This window comes from Heptranchias perlo, chromosome 17 (genome assembly GCF_035084215.1).
Source record: "Heptranchias perlo isolate sHepPer1 chromosome 17, sHepPer1.hap1, whole genome shotgun sequence".
Lineage (NCBI taxonomy): Eukaryota > Metazoa > Chordata > Chondrichthyes > Hexanchiformes > Hexanchidae > Heptranchias > Heptranchias perlo.
Genome location: NC_090341.1, coordinates 32,395,756 through 32,420,863, shown reverse-complemented (window position 1 = coordinate 32,420,863; position 25,108 = coordinate 32,395,756). Strand labels below are relative to the sequence as shown.

General features: G+C 40.1%; 1 protein-coding gene across 7 annotated transcripts in view; it reads left to right on the top strand.

The window, feature by feature from the left end:
- Nucleotides 1–25,108, top strand: part of magi1b (membrane associated guanylate kinase, WW and PDZ domain containing 1b) — a 384,369-nt gene that overhangs the window by 329,723 nt on the left and 29,538 nt on the right. For 3 of the 7 annotated variants that reach the window (XM_067998857.1, XM_067998854.1, XM_067998859.1), the window contains 8 exons: nucleotides 4,944–4,972; nucleotides 5,844–6,060; nucleotides 12,462–12,553; nucleotides 14,400–14,592; nucleotides 17,718–17,993; nucleotides 19,845–20,045; nucleotides 21,137–21,227; nucleotides 21,805–21,856. In XM_067998857.1, the coding sequence (XP_067854958.1) occupies nucleotides 4,944–4,972; nucleotides 5,844–6,060; nucleotides 12,462–12,553; nucleotides 14,400–14,592; nucleotides 17,718–17,993; nucleotides 19,845–20,045; nucleotides 21,137–21,227; nucleotides 21,805–21,856 (1,151 nt within the window). The remainder of the gene's footprint in view (nucleotides 1–4,943; nucleotides 4,973–5,843; nucleotides 6,061–12,461; nucleotides 12,554–14,399; nucleotides 14,593–17,717; nucleotides 17,994–19,844; nucleotides 20,046–21,136; nucleotides 21,228–21,804; nucleotides 21,857–25,108) is intronic. The other 4 variants (XM_067998860.1, XM_067998855.1, XM_067998858.1 and 1 more) reach the window with 3 other exon arrangements.

Below are 25,108 nucleotides of genomic sequence, written 5' to 3'. Positions count from 1 at the left end.
GGATGTATGTTATGAGGCAGAATATTACAGTGAGTTCCACCAGTACCATGAACTCCAAACAAATTCTTCATGGCTCTGTCTCTGTAATGAAGAAACTAAATAAACATCCTCTTTTGAATGACCATTAAAACCTGTTTTTTCTAGCTTACAAAGGCTGCATTATACAGGAGATTTAGATTTCCAAACAATGAATGCAATAGAGAGCTGTGGCAGCAAGTTAATGACCCTGAGGGTGCTGGAAGTGACTGACTGTTAGAATGCATGATACAACACTCAAGGTCACTTCTAAAAACCCAAAGACCAGTTTTTTTTTAATCTTGAAGTCCAAAACCACAGTTATTTATTTTATCATATTTAGAGACTGCAAAATATAGCAGACAACAAATGAGTTATGGGAGCAGAGACCAAAAACAACTTAAATTCTTCACAACCCAGTTCCTTGGCAGCAATTGTCATGGATCCACTGAAATGAAGCTTTCGGAATTTTTGCAGCACAGTAGATTGTACGTGTTCCAATACATCAGGGGAACCTTTTCCCCTGGTTTCATGCAAGGTATGCCAACTGTAGCACTCTGTTATAATCATTGGTGGCCACTAGTTAAATTCTATTGAGCACTGACATAAATTGGAAAGAATTGCTAAAAAATTTCTTGCATATGATGCCTCATCAGCCAGCCACTCTTAAGATTAAACAATTAAACTGAGAGATTAAACTATTTCCACTGGTAGGGGGGTCGATAACCAGACGACACAGATTAAAGATAATTGGCAAAAGAACTAGGGTGGAGATGAGAATTTTTTTAATGCGGCAAATTGTCATGATCTGGAATGCACTACCGGAAAGGGTGGTGGAAGCAGATTCAACAGTAACTTTCAAAAGGAAATTTGATACACACTTGAAAAGGAATAATTTGCAGGGCTATGGGGAAAGAGCAGAGGAGTGGGACTAATTGGATAGCTCTTTCAAAGAGCTGACACAGGCACAATGGGCCGATTGGCGGCCTCCTGTGCTGTAAGATTCTATGATTCTAATTGTATTTTTGTATACTAATAAATTCCCCATTTATATCCCAGTTATTAACTGTTGATTGTCACTCAAACATTGAAAAATATTGCATCACAATGATTTAATGTTTAACTGTGGATGATATCATACACTAACACACAGTGCACAAACCACCAGTGTCTGCCCTGATGATAGCACCTGATTTCAGATCCAAACTATGAATAACAGAACCTCGGAGTGGTTTAGAAGGTTATGATCTCCTCTGAAGGCCATGCATTTGTGTCAGCTTGGTTCAGTTGATAATAGTCTTGCTTCTATGTTCAGAAGGTGGTGGGTTCAAGTCCACACCATAACCTGGGCGCATAATCTAGTCTGACACTTCAGTGCAGTATTGAAATTTGTTGGAAGTGCTCTCCTTTGAGACATTAAAACTGAGGTTCCATCTGCCTGTTCCAATGTTTCAGGTGTAAATTCAAGATCCCACGCCACTATTTGAAAAAGTACAGAGCGTTCTCTCGGTGTCTTTGTTAACATTCTTCCCTCAGTCAACAGTAGCAAACCAGATTAATTGGTCATTCACCTTGCTGTGCACAAAATGGCTGTGATGTTTGCCTGCAGTCACTACACTTCAAAAGTAATTAATTGTATATGAAGAGCTTTGAGATGTTTCTGATCGGGTGCTTATCAATGCAAGTCTTTTCCTGTTCTCATTTATGATGTTACCACCGATTATATTACAATTTATTTTCTACCAGTGGTTTCAGGTTTTAGTTTCTCCCCCTCTGCCAGTATGCTCAGATTTCACATTTTATTGGTCTATACGTCATGGGTATCACGAGCAACAAGGGCTGTCAAGCTGTTTCACTTGTGGCTAAATGGATAAATGCATTACATGGTGTGGCAAAATGGGTAAATGCAGTACATGGTGTAGTACTGAACCATGCAGAGCAGCAGGCCCTTAATTTATGCCGAGTTGGTCAGTCCTGGCAAGAGCCAAGACGCGAGTGCTTCAATTGGCCTTGGTATCCCATGGCTAAGGAGAGAAAAAGTTAGCCAAGCTTTCTGCTCTTAATTGTTGTCAAGTTGACTGTGTGTGCACATGTGAGTGACAACAGGATTGGGTTCGAATGTGATGGCAACTCAAGCTCAAAACTTAGAGAATGAGCATTTGAATGACGTACCGGGAGGCTTCAGTGGAATTACATTTCAGCATGATATGCGGTCCCCAGAGAGGAGGGGGAAGAATAGCAGGTTTTGTTAGCCAAATAACAAATGAAGTAGTGAAAAAATGAGAATAAAGCCATTTGGCTAGGTGCACTGCAAATGGTTTGTATCAGTGATTTTGATGCCAGCACTGACAGATTGGCCACTCTGCTGGAGACCACATCTCTCATGCTGCCATAATGCATAATGTTGAGTTTTTATCTGCCTTGACATTTGTCAAGCGGATGCCATTAATTTGATAATTTCACCTTAAATGGTTTAATATTCTGTCTGCTGACTTTGACATATTTTGGATTGACCTGGGGTGCGCTGCACTCAGATAGCTGATAACTACTCAGCCTAATGCTGGTGTGGGAAAGGTACAGACACAGTAAACTCTTTATAAAAGTGATGGGCCTTCCTAGTGTAATCAAAAAATAATAAACATCAACCATTGAATAAGTGGTGTTGGTTTGTACTAATTATGATTTCCATGATATTCTGTGTGATATGTGCCTACAGTAAACTGGTTAGAGGCAGATAAATATTGATTAAATGTATCTTACGCATTTTGATTTTACTTAGTTTTTGAGGAGAGAGAAATTACATTTTTTTTTTTAAAGTCTTCCCCTCTCCCCCAACAAAAATCTCAAGCCACCCCTCACACCAGTTGCTCAATGGTCTGTGTGTTGTGCTGAGACCTACAGACCAGGAAGGTCTACTGATCAATCTCTGATCTAAATTGGATCAGTGTTCAGGGTGCTGCAATTGGCCTCAGTGCCCTTGGTCAGAGAGGGGAAAAGCCAGCTGTGATTCCCACTCCGGATTGTAATGCAGTGACCCCTGCTGAAAACTTGTAGGTATGGACCTGTTGAGACTAGGACTGGGCTTGCTGTCCACGCTCTCGTGAAGCCAGCCAATTGAGCATGGTACTGAAGGGCTGCTGCAAACATTCCCCAGCAAGAATCGGCAAACTCAGGAGAGGTGGGGAGAAAATTTAAACATTTGCCCCTTTCAGAGGATCGTGTCTTAGAACAATAAATAAGAAAGATGCAGGCTGACCTCATACTCGTCACACAATTAATTTTTTCCCTTGACTAGAACTTTGTGGAAGATGGTGGAGAGGATATGAACATGGGTAATTTTCAGGAAGGGAGAGGAAATCAGCAGATAAGTGAACCTGGACCATCCTCACACAATAGCTGACACCTAACTCAAACACTGGCAGAGGCCTGGAATCATGATCCCCTGTGGTTGGGAATAGTATGAAATATATAAAAGGAGGGAGGGGGAGGGAGATAACAAAATCTACATGTCCTACCCGAACTGCTCCCTCATTAATCTCTTAATTTGCCACATGAGAGAAACTACATCCATAGACAGCAGTCAGGATAGGAATGATTTATAGACCTTACATGGATTGTCAAATACCTATAACTAAATAACATTTTAATACAAGCTTCCAGCTGTTCCAATCATCTTTTAATAGCACAGATAAATTATATATAGTACATGTGTCTGTGTGATGCTGTGAACTACATACTGGTACAATTAACTATGGTAATGACTCGGTTTCTGGAAGTTCAGAACTCTGGCATCGAGTGGAAACCTGTCAAGCTTTGGAACTGGAATCTTCTCTGTGTTTTTGATAATGTCTAAAATGAGCCAGAGGGAGCTTTTAACTGTTTGTGCACTGACATAGGAGCACAGGTTTGCTATTCATAATCTAAAATTAAAACTGGATTCATGGCCATAAAAATCCTAACCATTAAAAAAAAATAGATTGACTGTTAAATTCCAGCTCAAATATCATTTGAACTTGCCGACCTTCACTGTACTTTGAGAATTGTCCGTAGTCCTGGCCTGGTTGCTGAATGGACCATTCCATTTCAGAGGTACACAAGGGCTCAGTCCCTCCTAAAGGAGCTGCACCTCTTGCTGGATGAGCTTGATGATATTGTTGGCAGCAACCATGGAGAAGCATTGTGCTGGGAGGGTTGCACGATTCCTCCTTGGGGAGGTAGCCTGTTTGGAGGCAACATGAAGAAAAAAGGGTCCAAGTGAATAAAGGTCAAAGTAAATGTTTTTCTTTGTGAACATTTTTATTGCCTCTGAACGTTTATATTTTTGTGTTTGACACGGCTACCATAGTAGTCAATAGGTTAAATAAATGGAGAACTTTCATCTATTGCAGCATCTCTGTCACGTCGTGTGCTATCATATGGTATAAATTTACAGGAGGAGGGGTGATGGAATGTGTGTCCGTAAGACTATGAATTACAGTCTGCCTGCACAAGTTTGTGAATGAAAGATATTTTGAAACTGTATAAGTATGGTAATGACAGAGAAATAAGAGGAATTTGAATTCATACTAATTGAATGGGAAGTTTAAGATTCCCTTTATTTTGTTTTGTTTTTACAATGACCCTACATCCAGAGCTGTAGAATTTTTTTTGCTTCTGCTGCAGAATTCGGTTTCCTAGGTCACACAGACTTGTTTAGACTGCTAGCCTCGAGGCTGCTGATTCACGAGTCAGCATAACCAATGCACCTAGGATTCATAGTGCTATAATCTGATCTGATCAGACTTCGAACACAACGGCTGACACAGAACTTAACATACTCCAAGACCTACGTGCTCACTGCATAAATTTAGAGGATTTCCTGTATTTTCTTAAAGGTTGTGTTATTGCTGTGATCCTGAATGTGTCTTTTTGTTTTTGCTGTTTCACAGGACTGCCTCCCAAGAAAAGCCCAAAGTCGGTAAGTTTAATACAAAGCCTGTTGTCTCTTCCCATTGTGCATCTGTGTACTCACGAATGACATGTCGGCTGTCTGTAATGTGTTGCTCTCTTCATCATTGTTTCTTGTTCTGATTATGAATTTCCCCTAGATATTACTGAGCTGTGTGTGTCTGTTATTTTTAAACGTGTCATCTTTGTTTGGCTGAAACGGCTGATTGGACTGTACTGCAGGTTGGGATGTGGAAGCTGAGACTGACGCACAATAAATCTCCTGTTTTCACATCCCAAGTCTCAGTGTATGTTCCCCGCTCGACCACGAAGAAATTCCTAAAATAGATAATTAATGCACTTCTAATGGCTCCAAGGCAACGCTGATTAAAGTCACATTAGAGTAACTTCAGGCCCACTCCATTGTCAGATTGTATTAGGCCTGTGAAGGGGAAGCGTGGTTGCATTCACTATCAAATCATAGAAATGTCAGCCTGCATGTGCTTCTTTGTCAGTTTCAAATAAATTTACCCTTTGGTAGAATACATCTGTGTGCATGGAATATGTTCACTTGCAGTGTGTTTTGTAATTTTTTTTAAGGATCCCTAAGCTTTCTGTTCGAAGAAAACAAAATCCTACTGTGTATTTTTGAACCTGATATAAAATGAATCACTTGTTCTACAATCATTAGAAATATATGATGGTGTTCTAACAAGCAGGATTGTCGTAGCCCCCTGTTCAATGCAGTGTACTCTTTTTATGATGGGTTGCTGTGAAGTATCTAGCTGCAGTAAACAACTGAAGTTTGACGACTGACTTTGTTTCAAAATGGGAGCATTGTATCGATTGCTAGCACTCACTGAAAAGCTGGAGTGACCTTCTGTTCTCTTGAATAATTGCAGCAGGCACTGGAAAGGAAGGACAGCCAGAACAGCTCCCAGCACAGTGTCTCCAGCCAGCGGAGCACACACACTGCTTCACCAGTCTTGGGCGCCCCAGGGCTTCCAGACTACCCTTCAAACGAGGCACCAGCACTGGATCAAACAGATAACTCTGTGCAAAGGAAGCCGGATCCATTTAAAATCTGGGCCCAGTCGAGAAGCATGTATGAAAGTAGGCGTAAGTATTGTGAGAAATTTAAAGCATGCATTTTTGCATGTGACTAACTTTACCTCTTTCCCCAGAGTAACTTTTTGAATAGAAGTGCAATTGTAATGAGTAAATAAAGTAAAGGTTGGCACTTGTGTCTTTTGTATTTATGTACTCTGCAATTTAGGATTAATTTCTATTCGATTGTTTGGACTGAATTTTGAAATGGTGACGGGTTGGCAGCGGGGGGTTGAAGATGCGCGTGGCAAACGCGAATTTAAAAAAAACTTGCCTTTTCCAATGCGATCGCAATGTAATTGATGGTGATTAAAGTTGTTTCCGGGTTTTGCGCCTGGCAGCCAGCATGATTGACAGACTGGCTGCCGACAGGAGCTGCAACGCCAAGGATGGGGAGGGTGGGGAAGAGAGCGTGAGAGAGAGAGAGAGAGACATCATCCGGCGCTGGAACAGAGAGTGGAGGGCACAGAAGATTGGGGTGGGTGGTGGAGAGTGGAAGATCGGTGGGGGAAGAGGGGGAGATCGGAGAGGGAGACTTCGGGGGCTGAGAGGGACATCGGAGAGGAGGACACCGGAGCAGGGTGGAAAGGTAGGTTTGTTTTGTTTTTTAACTTTGTGCAGTGGTTTTGTATTTGATTTATTTTGTTTATATTGCCTGATCCAGCCCATGTCTGGTTTCACCAGGCGTGAATCGGAAGCCATCCAGGTAAGTTTAAAATTGTTTTAACTATCTACTACGTAGGAAATAAAGTACCTTAAGTACCTCGGTACATTTGGTTCTTTAACTATCATCCCACTGGCTTTAATTGCGGGCGGGACTTCCGCATTTGTGAAGTGTGCACGCACACAGGTGCATCTGTGGGAAACCTGGAAGTCGGCGGGTTGGAGCTGGCTCCCCAACCCGCTCTGGATTTTCACCATTTTCGCAGCCCCCCCTTCCACCAACGCACCCGCAATTTGATTTTAAAATTGAGCCCATTGAGTTCGGTGGTATTATCAAATGTCACATTGTCAATATTGTCACATGCAGAAAATGCCTCCCACTACTCCAGCAAAGAACTATTTTGAATTTTCTTGATGACCTTTTATTTTAAAATATAATTGTTTTACTGTATCAATTAAAGGGGAGTGGTTGCCACTAATAACTTTGCTACTATTGCTGTCTGACTGTTCAATATGTAACTGTCCTGTCACACTGCCTTTAACTGTGTCCATAGAAATGTTCAGAAGTAAGGATTTAATATTATTCCGTCAAAATACAATGCGAAAAAACAAATTGAGAGTGGTAGAACATAGCATTTAAAAGTAGCCGGTTGCTGAAGATCAGTACCAGCAAGAATAGTTCACATTTTCAGTCTCAGCTCAGTTTTAAAAACACATAGCTTTTACCGTCAGTATCCAACTACCTACATTAACAGTCTGGGCAAAGAATTAGAAATAGATGGATCGGCATGTGGATTATTGTAGTATATTGTAAATAGGATATTATTATCGGGTGCTTCAATACAATGCTGTATATCGTTATTAACCCAACAAGTGTTCAGTTTAAGTGAAGGCGATGTTTTAAATTATTCTTGCATTGCAAATAGTAAGCTTCACTTGGTGCTGGAAGGTTGGCCTATAATGTATTCTGGAGTACAAGTCATATTGTGAACAGCTGTCCTATGTGACGTGTTAGAACTACAGTTTGGCCAAAAGATTTCCACTTTTTACTGCGTCTCGTCATCAAAGTCATTTTGTACCATGGCTGGGGGCCATTATCTTCGGTCCTAGCACAAACTGTCTTCCCCGGCCACCGATTCCCTGACCATTCTGGAGTTATTCTCTACTACTTGTTGGATGCAAATGTTGCCTGAGTTTACCTCAGCGTGAGATAATCTAACGGGTATGTTACACAGCACACATGGCTCCAAATGTATCTGCCCAACTCTCTACTTTCCCCATCCAACACTGTTGCTATAATTTACAAGTGTGAGCAACACCACCAAATTAACAATAGTAAATATCTCAGATCTGTGGTAAAACAAACACCAGAGATCTTTGTAACTCCCTGTAGTTTTTTTGGCTTTCTGGCTTTGTGTTGTATTTTCATTATGGATTCTGTCGTCTTCTTTCAAGGGGCGTCCATTACAGCTTCAGTGGTGACCAGTTGCTTCCCTGCAGTTCCCTAGCTCAGTGTTCCCTCCACACTTCATGTTGCACATTGACTTGCATATAGAGCTTCACCATTGCAGTTGCTCTCCTCTCACTGTAGAAAAACATTTTTTTTTAAAATTTCCGCGACATTTTTACCAAATAGATATATTAGATCATACTTTTTTTTTATTTGTTCATGGGATGTGGGCGTTGCTGGCAAGGCCGGCATTTATTGCCCATCCCTAATTGCCCTTGAGAAGGTGGTGGTGAGCCGCCTTCTTGAACCGCTGCAGTCCGTGTGGTGAAGGTTCTCCCACAGTGCTGTTAGGAAGGGAGTTCCAGGATTTTGACCCAGCGACGATGAAGGAACGGCGATATATTTCCAAGTCGGGATGGTTATGACTTGGAGGGGAACGTGCAGGTGGTATTGTTCCCATGCGCCTGCTGCCCTTGTCCTTCTAGGTGGTAGAGGTCGCGGGTTTCGGAAGTGCTGTGGAAGAAGCCTTGGCGAGTTGCTGCAGTGCATCCTGTGGATGGTACACACCGCAGCCACTGTGCGCCGGTGATGAAGGGAGTGAATGTTTAGGGTGGTGGAAGGGATGCCAATCAAGCAGGCTGCTTTGTCCTGGATGGTGTCGAGCTTCTTGAGTGTTGTTGGAGCTGCACTCATCCAGCCAAGTGGAGAGTATTCCATTACACTCCTGACTTGTGCCTTGTAGATGGTGGAAAGGCTTTGGGGAGTCAGGAGGTGAGTCACTCGCCGCAGAATACCCAGCCTCTGACCTGCTCTTGTAGCCACAGTATTTATATGGCTGGTCCAGTTAAGTTTCTGGTCAATGGTGACCCCCAGGATGTTGATGGTGGGGGATTCGGCGATGGTAATGCCGTTGAATGTCAAGGGGAGGTGGTTAGACTCTCTCTTGTTGGAGATGGTCATTGCCTGGCACTTGTCTGGCGTGAATGTTACTTAACACTTATGAGCCCAAGCCTGCGGGCTCGGACTGCTTCATTATTTGAGGGGTTGCGAATGGAACTGAACACTGTGCAATCATCAGCGCGCATCCCATTTCTGACCTTATGATGGAGGGAAGGTCATTGATGAAGCAGCTGAAGATGGTTGGGCCTAGGACACTAGGATATTATCAACAGAAAATGCAGCAGTGTTTTGTAGAATGCAATATTTATGTAAGTTATGAACCCAGTGTCACAACATTCACAATTTTATCACTCGCATATTGTTCATTCGAGTCTACTTTATTACACAGATGATTTATTACTGGTCTCTCCCTGTGCAGCCTCCATTTACAGGTTAAAAAGCCCACTTTTTACCCTGATTTCCCATGCCCTGTACTAAATGCAGCCAAAAGAGCAGGCAAACCACTGGTTGTCATTCTTCCACCAATGCCCTCTGAAGCACCTGTGCAGGAGCAACATGACGAAAGAGTTTACTGAGATGAATGACACGTGTGTTTTGTTCTATGGTGCAGTGTACCAGTGTTCTGACACTGCCATGACATCCACAAACAGTTATTGATATTAGTGTTATTGGTATGTTTATTTTAAACACTGTAGTCCACTTATGTCACATAACACTAAATCCAGTACATTGGGCACACATTCCAGGAATTGAGAAGAATGGTTTAATTTGCTGAGGGGTCAGACTTTTAAGTGGCAGTAGTGGAAAAAAGCCTAAGGTTAATTTAACACAAATAGGAATCTCAATATTAATATGCGATTGATGGAGACCCAGTCAATATTTGCGAAGCTGTGCATACTCCTTTGGTTTTTAACTCTTTCTCGTCTCCTGGTGCGAGGGAAGACTTTTGTACGTTGTTGCAGTTATTCGAGTACAGATGGAACAAATGGGAATGTGTTGAAAGCTGCTGAGAACAGGAGCGTATGGGAGTTCCCAGCAGAGCCATTTGCTGCAGACAGACTAAAGCCAGTGGTCTGCCTGGCAATATTTAAATGGTAACAGAATCCTACATGGTGGTTGTGCACTTGTGTCCAAGAGAATGATTTGTCAATGGTTATACCTTTAAATTTACTGAGTTTTAATCGCCATAGTAATGCTAATGGAGAATCAGTAATTATAAATCAGTGACATTTAGCTGCTGTACTTCAAGGAATAACAATGATAATTGAGATACTGATATAATAAATGCATTTAGATTTTTGGGTGTCATTTGTTGCTCCAGTTATAGCACCCAAAAAACATTCTTGATGGTTTCATTCGGCGGATGTGATTCGTAGTCCTGCTACACGGATTGATCATTTCCACGCAGGAAAGCTACTAGTAAATCACAGAGGTGAATGAACTTTTTAATGGCTAGTGACACCACACAGAAAGAATCATTTATAGACATAGTAGAATTGAGGAGAGACACAGCCAGAAAAATGAACCAAAACCTCAGAACGGGTGGCAAAATCCTAAGATTCAGAGATTCTAATTCTTGATGGCCAAATTGTGGAAATCCACCATTCATATTAGGAGTTTCAAGCATGAGCGATTGCAATTTATTCCCTTTTTTATTGTTTGCAATTTAAAGAAAAGTCTTGCTGTGTATTTTGATTCCTACTTTTATTTACATGCTCCTGTCTGCATTGAAAACCCTTTTTCTTCTTGAGATTCTTTAATTTTCTTCTTTTGAATTTTATTTTTATTTTACTTGTTTCTTTTTCTTGCTCCTATTTTATTTGTAATTCTCATTTTTTTGCTTTTTGTGCTTCATCATAACATTTGCCCTGTTATTTGTTATCACTTAGGAAATTGTGTATTTGTAATCCATTATTATTTCAGAATTTTCATTCATTGTTTCCCTTCCTTTCATATTCAATGTTTTATCTTCAATTTGTCTGTAGAGATGGGAGGAGCTGATGGGGGTGAAGGAATAAGATATGAGGGAAGCTGACAGGAAAAGAATAGGATATGAGAAAGACTGAGGAAATTGAGAGGTAAAATGCAGGATATGAGGGAGACAGTGACTCAGACTGGGGTTTGGTTCCACAGTTGCTGGAAATCTTCTAATACTTGCTAACAGTGAGGGTCGATAGGTGATTTAACAGTAAGAGACATCACAGCCAAGCCCGATCCTGCCCTCATCCAGTGTTCACATATGCACACTTTCTAGCAAAGGTCAGTGGATAACAGTCAGGAGCAGGATTCTTGGCTGAATTTTTTTTTAAATCTTTCTATACTTGGAGACATTGAGGTCAAATGTAATACTTCTGGCCACTGTCCAGGCTGAGATCAGCTAACTCAGCACAGGCTAGAGATCAAACCTGGGACCTTCTTGATCTACATGGCTCAGCAGCACAGTAATGCATTAATCTACTGATGCCATCAAGTGAACCCCTTTTTGGTAAATTTCAATCATTTAATACATTTTCACATAAGATTAGTTTAACTTAACAACCACTGATGTCTCTTTGTTTGCTTTTACATTCATCCTGTTGACAGGTTAATTGTGAACTGTGGTGCCAGGACTTTGATGAGTAATGTAGAACAAAATTTGGGATAGTTAAGTACATATAAAAAGGTTGCTGATCTAGTAATTGTTCACAGGATGTTTGCTGGAGTAAGGTGACTGGTGATTAAAGTGTAGCTGCTATTCAACACTAAGCAGTGGGTGCGTGCATTAATACCATTAATAAAGAATGGTCATCTTAGCAATACAGACATTAACACTTGCTCTTTTGACCAATTGGGTCACTCATTTCACTCAACCTTTAGCCAGCTGAAAATCTAATTGAATGCACAGAGGACTGAGATTTGATCTCGCCATTAATATAAACCGATTCACCATGTATGTTTGTCAAGTGCTTAAAAAGCTTCCATTGAAGCAGTCTATAATCCTGACCTCTCCTGTTGGTATAATTGTAATAGTGGATGATTGCTATCCACTGCAAAGAAAGAAGGTGAGGTCCAGCCAAAGTGTGTGGGATTTATAGCCAGCAATGTCCTTATTGAATTTCTACCCTGCAGCTATCTCCGAGACATTGCCGTGATTCACAATCTAGCTTTTACAGTAAATTGCAACACTAGAACCACAGCCTGTGATTTAGACCTAAAATCAATTGGGGATGGTGACACCAATTCAAACAATGGAAGCCTTTAATTTGATAGTGTCATTTGCTGAACCATCCTAAAGCTCATAAAACTGTCAGAGCAGCAAACAAAATACTGTCTCTGTCCAGTTGTTAATGGAAACCAATTGACCTTCATTATGTTTTCACACATGTATGATGGTCCTGACATCTATATGCTTTTCCCACAGTTCCCGATTACCAGGAGCAAGATATTTTCCTTTGGAGAAAAGAAACTGGATTTGGATTTAGGATTCTTGGTGGAAATGAGCCAGGGGAGCCAGTGAGTAATTAAAGATGGTTTACTATTGCTGGATATTTTGTTAGTGATGCTATGTTAAGAGAAATAAGATGTAGCTCTTTCCTGAGGCAATACTTTACTATTTTAAAAAGACACAGGTAATAAAGCACTGAATGGCTGCATATTAGGGTTTGAGACTAGTTTGGTAGGTTCAGTATTGTCAGATGTGGGCTGGACACATGGAGCTAATCTGTGTTAATTTAAGTTCATTATGTTTTACAGAATAACGTACATCCATTTTGAAATTTTAGTGGAGCACATCACCTTACATTCTTTGCTCCCTTTCAGCTAATAACAAAAAAGATTATTTATTTTTCCTGTTCCATAATGTGGATCAGCACCCTCCTGGATGCCAAGTTACATTCTGTACCAATACTTATGTTTTGAAGTCACTGATGCCGCTCCAGTAATCAGGAAGTTTTCCACTAACTTAGCAGAAGTTGGGCTATGTATTGAAATTGTTCCATTCCTTGCTTAGAAATGGATATGAGAGCCCAATTTCACAGAAAGTGTTACTTAGCACTACGTCCTCTACACACCTACACATCCAAATAACAAAATTTGCTGCTTTAAGTGCCGTGGGTGTCATAAATAATGTGCTGTCTATTTTCATTATAAAGTCTGAAGGTTATTGCAAAGGTCTGAACTCAACAAACCAAAAACCACCAACCTGTGTTTAAAATTTCATCCAGAAACTTCAATCAGAATAAAAAGAAAATAAATAAACTTAACTTTTCTGTTTTAAAATGCAGAATATTTCAGGTCTTGAATTCAAGTCTTGAAATCTGATATTTTTACAAGAATTGGGTTTCATTGCTTTTTTTTAAACTGACTTTTGCAAAACTGAAACAAGGTATGCAAAAGATTTTCAACAGCAAATAAATCAAGATTTAGAATTTTTTCTTCTTTTTAAAACAAAAATGATCTAAGTTTAAAACTATACTAAATTTATAGCTATGACTGTTTGAATGTTATCAGTACTTTAAGAAGCTGAACAAAGATTCCCTGCTGTGTAGGCTTCTAAATATCAAATTCTGAATCATGCATTGGTGCATCTGTTATTCCATTAAAAATTTCTTGTTGAGGGGGTTCGAGGGACTCATTTATACTTTTCACGTGCAAATTGTGATTACGTGTTGCCTTCTCACTAAAGTTTGTATAATCATTGCAGCTAACACATGAAATGTTGAACATTGTGAATGATCATTTTGATGAATTGAGGTTTGAAAGCTGTGTCCTTACTCTGGTTTCTGTTGTAAACTATGCTGTTGGGTTCCTGAAATATTCTGAATAATTTCCTATTTTAATTTCCCATAGAAAGTCCATTCTTCATTGTGCTTATTGAGCCTTTGGGTTTATACAGTAAAATTGCTGCAGTTCTTCCAGATAATGATCCAGCATTTCCTATGGACTACGCATTTTTGTATTTTCTCATACATACCGCCATACAAGCAAGTAAAAGAAACACCTGGTTGAGATTGGCATATGTTATTAGCCCAAAGCGCCACTTTTTCAGTGGGCACCATTGTTAGTTTGGTAATGGATGCCCAGAGGATATAAGTATCCTATCTGTTCTGTTTCATATATCTCATAATATCCGTGTTTTAAAATTGCTTCATGGCTATCATCAGAAGTGCATTGGTCTTTTATTTTCCTCTCTCTGTTTTGATCCTAATAGATTTAGCTGTGAAAAATGGGAATTAATTGTGCTACGCTTAATGAATTGAACACTTTGGGAGAAAAGCATTGTGACTGACCTCAAACGTTGCTTAGCGCAAAGTTAATGATAGTGTGTCTTCATCAACATTTCTGGTTCCTTTTGGTACAGATCTACATTGGCCATATTGTGCCCCTCGGCGCTGCTGATGCAGATGGACGGCTGCGCTCAGGCGATGAGCTGATTTGTGTGGATGGCACAGCCGTAGTTGGAAAGTCCCACCAGCTTGTGGTTCAGTTAATGCAACAAGCGGCCAAACAGGGCCACGTTAATCTTACTGTGAGGCGTAAAGTGGTTTATGCAGGTTAGTGGTTGTCAGCGTGCGATTGGAAACAAAATGTATTGCCTTGCACTTGCAAGAAAGGTGTTGCTCCCTTGAAATACAAAGATCTTCACAAGACCAGTTGACAATAGATAACTAGATTTTTTTACATTATGGGGTATTACAGTAAATAGCATCATTTTGTCTTGTTTGAATGAAGCCAGTAGTTGTTAATTAAAGTATAAATGTATTCCAGCCTACCTATTCTAGATAAATGCTTGAAATGTTCCCAGTCCACTCTCCTCATGTCACTACAACTATATAATTTCTTTTAAGTTCTGTGAAATGTCAGTATCGCCTGATACAACCTGACAATGAAAGTGAAATCACTGGTTCTTAAAAGTTGATATATTCCCTCCAATTGCAGTTTTTTCCATAATCTGTGCACTTTTAGAACCTTTTTCTCCCCAGATGCATATCCACTGAATAAGACAAATGCTTTTATTGTCTGTGCTGTACAGTTTGTGTAGAATACCAGGGACATCCACCAGCACCCTGGGTCGTTTTGGAGTGAATACAGGACCTGAAATGAGCTTTCTGGATGATTCACTCAATGACTCATCCTGCAGCATTCATTCGAAAATGGTCTACGCATGAGTTTATGTCAGTGTAAATGAAAAACCTGTGAAACAGCTCATGCCAAGGGGAACACTGCAGGTTCTTGGAAATTCCTGGGAGGTAGGACACAGAGTGTTGCCAACTTTTTGTTTGGATCCCTACACTTCGCATGCTGAATTATGGCAGCTTCTAAGAAAAAGGTTAGAAACCCCACTCTCTGGCACTTGTCAGAAGGTCTCATTGAGCCTGTCACGGACATGAAAACAACAGGTTTTTTTTTTAAAGTGTAGAATATATAATTTTCCACTGTGTATTAAGCTTTTTAATCCTGTGGGCTCACCAGCAAATGTTTTCAACACTGTTTTTTTTTTAATATGCGGAAAGCAATTCTTCCCAGGTAAAGGTCGCCTTTGGAACGTGCTCAAAATTTTCAGTTTTCAAATTGTACACTGTGCTGTCCTGTGAGCAAGAGGCAAATGCGATGCAGACGGTGGAAATGTGCTTTGAGGTTTGTTGGGGAGTGGAAGCACAGTTCCAGGGAGGTTGGGTCCCATTCGAGCCTTTGGAATGTGGCTTGGTCCTGGATGATGTGTTGAATTTGGGCATAGCAGAATAGTTTCTGTTGGATGAGGTTGAATTTGGTGGTCCTGCAATCCTATTCATGGCACATGTAAAGGGGACAGGATGCAGTTCACAAGAGATCTGACTGCTTATAGAAATGGCCTTTTACTGTGAAAATACGTTGAAATGTTGGGAGAAAGCCCAGACTGTGTATTGGGCATCAATCATCAAGTGCAAGGCCCACCTTGCTCGTGTGGTAAATGTATCCTCTCCGATCCCATCACATAGCTTTTATTTACTAAATCTCATCATCTCAGTGCATACAGATTTGTCAGTGGTTGCAAGGATGCATGTTGCCCTCCAGTATCTTGCCTAGGTGGTATTCATGTGTGAGTTTTGACGGTGATTGTTTGTTGTCAGGCTATTTGACCATGAGTAGCACCACAACTGTACCTGATGTCCTTATCTGCACACTTTCAGCAGGTTCACCAGGTTCGCAACCTCGGGGTCCTATTTGATCCTGAGGTTAGCTTCCGACATCATATCCTCTCCATCACTAGGACTGCCTACTTCCACCTCCGTAATATCACCCGTCTCCGCCCCTGCCTCAGCCCATCTGCTGTTGAAACCCTCAGCCATGCTTTTGTTACCACCAGGCTCGACTATTCCAGTGCTCTCCTGGCCGGCCTCCCATCTTCCATCTTCTGTAAACATCAGCTCATCAAAAGCTTTGCTGCCTGTATCCTGACTCGCACCAAGACCTGTTCACCCATGTACACTGTGCTCACTGACCTACATTGGCCCCCAGTCCAGCAACGCCTCAAATTTAAAATTCTTATTCTTGTGTTCAAATCCCTCCATGGCCTTGCTGTCTCTGTATCCTCCTCTAGCCCTACAAGAACTCTGCGTTCCTCCAATTCTGGCCTCTTGTGTACCCCCTGATTTCCTTCACCTCTCCATTGGCGGCTGTGCATTCAGCTGTCTAGGCCCTAAGCTCTGGAATTCCTTCCCTAAACATCTCCGTCTCTCTACCTCTCTCTCTCTCTCTCTCTCTCTCTCCTCCATTAAAATGCTCCTTAAAACCCACCTCTTTCACCTGTCCTAATACCTCCTTATGTGGCTTGGTGTCAAATTTTGTTTGATAACGCTCCTGTGAAGCGCCTTGGGACATTTTACTATATTAAAGGTGCTATATAAATGCAAGTTGTTGTTGATTGTGTTCAGCAGTGGGAATTTTGGTTGATTCTCCTCTCCCAAATCCAAGGCACTGAGGCTAATTGTAATGCCCCCAATTGCACTCGTGTTGAGTAAGCTAACCTCAGCCAAAGTTGGGAATCAAACCTGGGGATTCCTTGCCTTTATGGCTCAGCTGCTTGCTGAATGAACTCACTAAACTTTCAGCAAGCTAAAATTCTTCGGATTGCTGGCAAAGAAGAGTTAAATTGCATTGTGTTTTATCCCCCTATTAACGAAATGATGAGCAATGCTGTTAACACCGGTAACTTAGTTTAAAAAAAAACAAAATGTGAGCCATTTTTCGTTCTTCTGACACTTTCTGGGGTATGGTTCCGCAGGGAGCGGCAACCCTCCCAAGTTGCCATAATTCAGGAGTGAACCTGGACAGTGAGGGTCAGCATGTTGATTGACTATGTGGGGTATCGTGCGCTAGACTGATCAAGTCCTCACCCAACATTCGAAAATAGGATCGTCTGGTTGGGATGACTGGATAGAAATCAGGATTGGCAACCCTGGATGATTTTCATCCCTGTCCCCCCTGCCGCCCCTCCCAACCCATTTCCCTGGCATAAGATTCTGAGACCGATTCTCATAGCCCAACTACTGCCCCAGCTGATAAGTTAACTAAGCATGGGTCAGTCATCTATGTTTTCTTTGTTTAACCCTTTCAACTTTACTGATCTTTCAAATGTCATCCGAGATGCAATTCTTTAGTTTTAAAAAGACAATTTTTTCCACTCTTCGTAACCCAGCAGCCATTCCAAAGCCTGAGACTGAAGTCCCTGCCTCTCCAGCCTTGTCGCACCACAGCAGCAACCAAGCAGTTTCCCTGACTGAAGAAAAGCGCACCCCACAGGGCAGCCAGAACTCTTTGAACACGGTGAGCTCTGGGAGCGGTAGTGCCGGCGGTGTTGGTGGTGGAGGGGGTATGCAGCCATACGATGTGGAGATACGACGGGGAGAAAATGAAGGCTTTGGCTTTGTTATTGTCTCTTCAGTCAGTCGACCCGAAGCGGGCACCACTTTTGGTAAGTTCTGTTTTTTTTTAAACGACACATTTGGAAAAAATACAAAATCAAAATGACAGATTTTAACATGCAAATATTAATACAGTGTACATATTCTCCAATGAGCAAAACCATTAGAGATTTCATATTTCCCTGAACTAGTACTTACATGGTGAACCCATTCCTGTATGATTTTTAATTCAATCATTCAGACAAACTGTATATGTATAGTACAGTACAGATATTGTTTAATGCCAGTACATAATTTCTTTTTAATAGTTTTTCTTCTGTATTAAAATAACAATGTCATTGAGAATATTTAATATTGTGCCCTGTTTGAGGAAGAACTAAAAAACTTGTTTTCAAACAATAGATTAATTGTATCTATAGAGTAACTTGGTATAACTTATAGGATATCTTGATTGTGTGTGGATTTATTATGGTCGTTGGACTTTCCTAAAACCCTGCATGAAATGTCTGCTTTCTGCTTTGCCTTGCTACTTGTGTGGTTCATCTTAACTGGGCAATTCTTTGGGTTACAATGAGTGTGCTTTCTTTGCTAATGATTGGATGTAGCTGATTCAAGCCTGGCTTTTTAATTTTTTTTTAAGTTTGAGGTCACATAAGAATCCACACAGTTTACTTGCTGTCACACTCTGCAGCTCACAGTTTTTAATCAGCAGTTTTTTTTTCTGAGTATCAAAGCTGTAGCGTAGAAACTAACGTCTTGGTTCAAAATGGATCTCACTGGGTTTGAGGTTTGCTTGCCTTTCTGCAATGAGAAAGAACAGAACATTGGCAAAATACTAAATTTAAGCACAACTTCACATGATACAGCTCCTAAAGTATAATGTTGGCACGGTCAATACAGGAGGCAAACACCAGAAACTGCGACAGCTAACCGCAATCAAAGTGTTGATTTGCATTCGGAAGTTGTATTCGAATTATGACATCCTAAAGGAATGAGTCCGTGCCACGGTTTTACCTTCAACCTTTGGAGGTTTCGCAGTACCTTATTCCCAAGTTGCTTCTGTTTTCACGTGTAATGCAGGCTCTTACATAGTTCTCCTTTGTGTTAATTAATCTGGATGAAAGCACAGTTGTCTGAATATACAGTTAAATATACATTTCATCATTCATGGGGCCTTCACTTAAGGCTTCAAATCTCCAAAGGTTTTACAAGTACATGAATCAAAGTTACACTTTCCTTGTTAAAATACAGGCATTTTTGTACTTATGAACAGATAATAAATACTTTGATAAACTAAATTAAAGGTTTCAGAATGTTTCACAAAATATATTATTCCAGTTTTACTTTTACTGCCTGACTACTCAAAGCTTAAAACTTTACATGTTGACTTGAATGAGCTATTTTGATTTGAACTTTTTGAAATCTGGGATGATCATATGTTTTCTGAGGTAATAGATCTCAGTAGAGTGCCTGCTTCTTGCAGTAGGTGCTGCCACTTTCAGTTGGCATTTGCTGGCTAAACTCCTGTCCCAAGTGTCGATTAGCATAATTCAATTGAATTATCCTTTTAAGGAAGGAAACAGACCATGTACTTAACCAGTAGGAACTGCATGCACCCTCTGAAGACCCTGTGACACTTGCTGGAAATTATATTTTACTATTGACAGCTAAAAAAATGTTTTTGAAATAGCTAAAAAGGGAGCTGCACATTACCACTTCACAGCTGCATTAAGTAGAACTGATTGCCAATGTTTTGATCATCAACCATGGGATGTAATGCATTCCATCATTAATTTTGCTTGGTGGCACAGTGAATTAACCCCTGACCTTCTGTCTCCCTGTCCTCCTCTCCTAATGGTTCACCTTTACCACCTTCCCAATTAAAACTTGTACAAAACCAGGCAATGCATGTGTAGCCATGCCTCACAAAATAGGTCGGATCATCGAAGGAAGCCCTGCAGACCGTTGTGGCCAGCTTAAAGTTGGAGACCGCATTTTGGCCGTTAATGGATGTTCAATTACCAACAAGTCCCACTCGGATATTGTCAACTTGATCAAGGAGGCTGGAAATACAGTAACCTTGCGCATCATTCCGGGTGACGGTGAGTTAAAAGCCTTCCCACTTTTACGAGATGAGACAAGTAACAACACTTTGGTTATGTGTTGGCAATTGCCATTTTACTTAAATAATTCTCATGCTTTATTTTCTGGTGTATTTTTATTTTTAATGATTTACTTAGTTTTGTTGCGTTCCACATTGTTGATTTTTAGAATATAAGTGAGAAGTCCCACAAGTTTCTGGCTGCATCAATTTAATATTATACATTTGTGAGGCGATGCGGTAACTTTTATGATTTGGCATTCCCAGCACAAATTCTTGTGCAAAGCTCTGCTTTACTGTTGTAGTTCATGCATTGTAAAATTTACACCAATATCCTATGCCCAAGGCCACTGTTTTTTTGGTCAATTTAATTTTTATTACGTGATTCTGGGATCTTTACTGATGTTTTGAGGGTCACATTTCCTGATTCAGTGCATCTATAATTCAACCCAATAGATTATTGTGACTGAATAAGTCACATTTTGTTTTTATAACATGCTATTATGGGATTTTTACTCGTGTTTTGGGGTTTGTTTGTGCAGTTTTTGCCAAAAATGAATGTGGATTACAATCGGCCTTCTCAATATCAGTCTAGAATAAACACAGGAATATATATATATATATGTATGTATGTATGTATGTATGTATGTATGTATGTGTGTGTGTATATGTATATATATATATATATATATATATATATATAAAACCACCAGTGTCTAATAATCGTACAGTAAAACATTTTTCATTCCTGGTTAGGTTAACATTTATGTAGTCAAACTGAATTGCTTACAACTTCTGATCGTCAGTCTGCTTAAGAATGAAGAATAACATATATTTATATGATCAGTTATTATAATTTTAAAAGTTGTATTTAAAAACAAAATGATTAGTTATCCAAGAATTGTCAGTGGAAGTGAAGCTACGATTCTGGTGCTTGTGAGATAATAACAATGAAGAAATGTTTCTCGTGGAACTTTTTAATAATATATTCCGTATAATTATAATAATCTTATATCTTTTGGAAGATGTGTAAGCTATTAAAGTGATCAGTGTAGCATCTTATTTAAAGTTTAATTTTTTTTCTCTTTTTAGAATCCTCCAATCCATCCTTGCTAACAAATGCAGAAAAGATTGCGACAATTACAACCACTCATACCCCCCAGCAGCCACCACAGGAAGGACGGTAAGAAACTTCCTTATAGTCTCGTGGTTTACATGAAGTAGCTATGTTTGGAAGCACAGAGTTAGTTTCTGGGTTAATTAGAGAAAAATCAGTCCAGTTCCACATCCTGATCACTGTTCAGTGCCCTCTGCTTGTGCACGGACATGAGGGCGGAACTTCCGCCTACAACTAAATGTACTCCCAAAAAAGCCATTGTGAGTATAAAATGGGAAATCTGTTTGTATTGATGAAGTTATCATCAGGAGTAATTTCACCCCCAAGCCTAGGGCAGGAACGAACTTGCCTGCCAACAGGCAATATCTATGGTTGCTGATGAAGGATGGGTATTTGGGTAAGTTACTACAGGGCTGCCAACATCGGTCAGCACATTCAGGAGAGATGGGGGGTAAAAAAACAATAAAACTGGAAACAAAAAATAGTTGTGTTAATGCATAAGCACTTACAGTTTAGTTTTTACATTATTCTGTAAAATGACTGTTCAACTACTGATTTCAACTGTAGCATTTAAGCCCAGTGTGAGTAATGACTTAAAAACAAGAAGAAAAACTCATCTGTACTTTTTTCCATTTTGTTGAAGGAACAACACAAAACCAAAGCCAGAAGTATCGTTTGATTATAAGCCGGCTCAGGTAAGTGACAGTCCTGGGTTTAATTACTGGAAATAGATGCAGTGCCTGGTATAGCGCCAATAGATTGGGGCCATTTACAAGATGAGGACATCTTTCAACATCATGTTCAGTACTGTGATCCAAAACCGAGTACTTGCTGAGATCAGTAAAAGGGTTTGAGTGGGAAAATTACTAATTTGAAAACATCTAATGTAATTTTATTGTCGCCCACACACCATTCCCTCAGCACAGAGGTACTAAGATGGACTGAGTTAATTTGCTCGCTGTTGTGTTACCTCCCTCTCAGTGGGGAAATGTTTGCCTTCCGCTCGACATCCACGGCCTGCTTCACACCTGCCTCAGAAAGCTTTGATGGAGGTTAGAGATGGAAACTCTGGATGCGAGGCCAACTTTCTACCACCGTGTAACACAACACATTGGAGTACCAAGACAATATTACAAAATTAAATTATCAAAGAATATAAAAAGTAATAGTAAAGTATTCTACAGATGCATAAATAACAAAAGAAAAATCAGGATAGGGATAGGGCTACCAAGGGATACACACGATAAACTCACAAGTATTGATGACAAAATGGCAGAAATGTTAAATAATTACTTTGCCTCAGGATCTACCAGGGTCTAACATGGTGGGCATGACATTAGAAGAAGAGATCATAAAAGATACGACGACATTTAAGATAGAAAGGGGGAGATAATTGATAAACTAATCAAACTTAGAGATGATAAAACCCCTGGTCCGGGTGGATTGCATCCGTCCATATTAAAAGAAGTTAGGGAAGAGATAGCAGAGGCACTATTACATACATGTAAAAAGTCATTAGAAAAGGAAATAGTGACAAAGGACTGGAGGACAGTTAATGTGATTCCTATATATAAAAAAAGGAGATAGACCAATTAGCTTAACATCAGTGGTAGGAAAGATAATGGAATCCTTACTCAAAGATGTACTAAAAAAAAATAGATACTGAAAATATAATAAAGAATAGTCAGCACAGATTTCAAAAAGGAAGGTCATGCTTGACCAACTTTATTGAATTCTTTGAAGAAGTAACAAAAAGGGTAGACAAGGGTAATGCAGTAGATGTAATATATTTGGATTTTCAAAAGGCCTTCGATAAGGAACCATATTTATACTCATGACTAAGATCAGAGCATGTGGAGTCAGGGGACATGTAACAGAATGGATAGCAAGTTGGCTACAAAACAGAAAACAGAGAGTAGGGGCTAAAGTTAGCTACTCAGGCTGGCAAAAGGTGGGAAGCAGTGTTCCATAAGGATCGGTGCTTGGAGTACTGTTCACCATTTACATAAATGATTTGGAATCAGTATTCCGAAGTACAATTTCAAAATTTATGGACGACATCAAATTGGGGGAGAAGGACTGTGACAAAATACAGGAAGACATTAATAAACATGCAGAGAATGGGTGTGTAATTGGCAAATGAATTTCAACATAGATAAGTGTGAGGTATTACATTTTGGTAAGAAGATTAAGTGGGGCACATACTGCTTGGAAAATAAGAGTCTAAGTGGGGTAGAGGAGCAGAGGGATCTGGGGGTACTGTTACACAAATCACTAAAAGTAGCAGCGCAGGTTAATAAGGCCATTTTTTTTAAAAAAAAAGCAAAACAAGCACTGGGGTTCATTTCTAGAGGGATAGAATTGAAAAGCAGAGAAGTTATGTTAAACTTGCATAGAACCTGGGTTAGACCATACTTGGAGTACTGTGAACAGTTCTGGTCTCCATCTTATAAAAAGGATATGGAGGCACTGTAGAAGGTACAAAACTATTTGACGATACTAGAACTGAGAGTTTATATCTATCAGGAAGGATTGAGCAGGCTGGGGCTCTTTTCCCTAGAAAAGAGAAGACTGAGGAGTGACCTGATAAAGGTCTTCAAGACTATGAAAGGGTTTGATGGGGTAAACGTAGAGAAGATGTTTCCACTTGGGGGGGAGACCAGTACTAGAGGCCATAAATATAAGGTAGTCACTAATAAATCCAACAGGAAATTCAGAGAAACTTCTTTGCCCAGAGAGTGGTTAGAATGTGGAACTCGCTACCACAAGGAGTAGTTGAGGCGACTGGCATTGATGCATTTAGGGGGAAGCTAGATAAACACGAGGGAGAAAGGAATAGAAGGATAAGCTGATAGGGTTAGATGAAGTAGGGTGGGAGGAGGCTCGTGTGGACCTGTAGGGCCGCATGGCCTGTTTTTGTGTTGTGCATTCTGTATAATATTGGACCAACATGATACTGTACCTCGATTCTTCAGTGTTCAGGTAATGTAGCTGAGGTTGCTTCTGAGCGTTACTTTTAGGCCTCAGCAATTATTCCCTAAAGGAAAGAGGTTAGCTAATAACAGCTGGGTAAAACTACTTACTAGTGTGTGACTTCAATCCAAACATATCTTAAGGAGGATTTGAACCTGCAGTCATTAAGGTAATGGTATATTAGTGCACTATTGCATTTGAAGTGCTTAAAGTGAGTGAAATAAATGCAAAGGATGAATGCCTTTGTATCTCTTTACTTTTCAAAATTTGCTGGAAGTCAGTGTATGATTTAAAAATACCAACATTTTTGCTAATGCAAGATACAAGATGGTCATAAATCATGCAGCCCAGTAATAGCAGTTTAATTGAGAAACCAAGAGTTGCACTCTTTTTCTACAATGTTCTGGCTGTGTTTTTATTTTATTTTAATCAGGTAATGATGCAAGACTTACATAGAATTTTACAGCACAGAAACATGCCATTTGGCCCAACTGGTCTATGCCACTGTTCATGCTCCATATGAACCTCCTCCCCTCCTACTTCATTTAAATGCATCTATGTTTTTTGCCTCAACCACTTCACATGGTAGCAAGTTCCACATTCTCACCACTCTGAGTAAAGAATTTTCTCCTGAATTCCTTATTGGATTTACCCTATCAAACCCCTTTGTAATCTTAAAGACCTCTTATCAGGTTACCTCTCAGTCTTTTCCTTTCTACAGAAAAGAGCCCAACCTGTTCAGTCTTTCCTGATAATTTCCTGATAGCAATGAACTCATTGCAAATAGTCATTAATGTATTTTTTCAACACTCGCCTGATGGCCTAGTGGCTAAAGGCACTGTTTAATATAGCATTAAATTCTTCAGGACAAAAGATCCCACTTTCAGTTCCTGGTTTGTGCTGATCGCAGCAGTAATAGAGCTGGTATTAATGCAAAGATCTCTGGGTTAGAAAGGGGAAAGATTCCCTCCTAT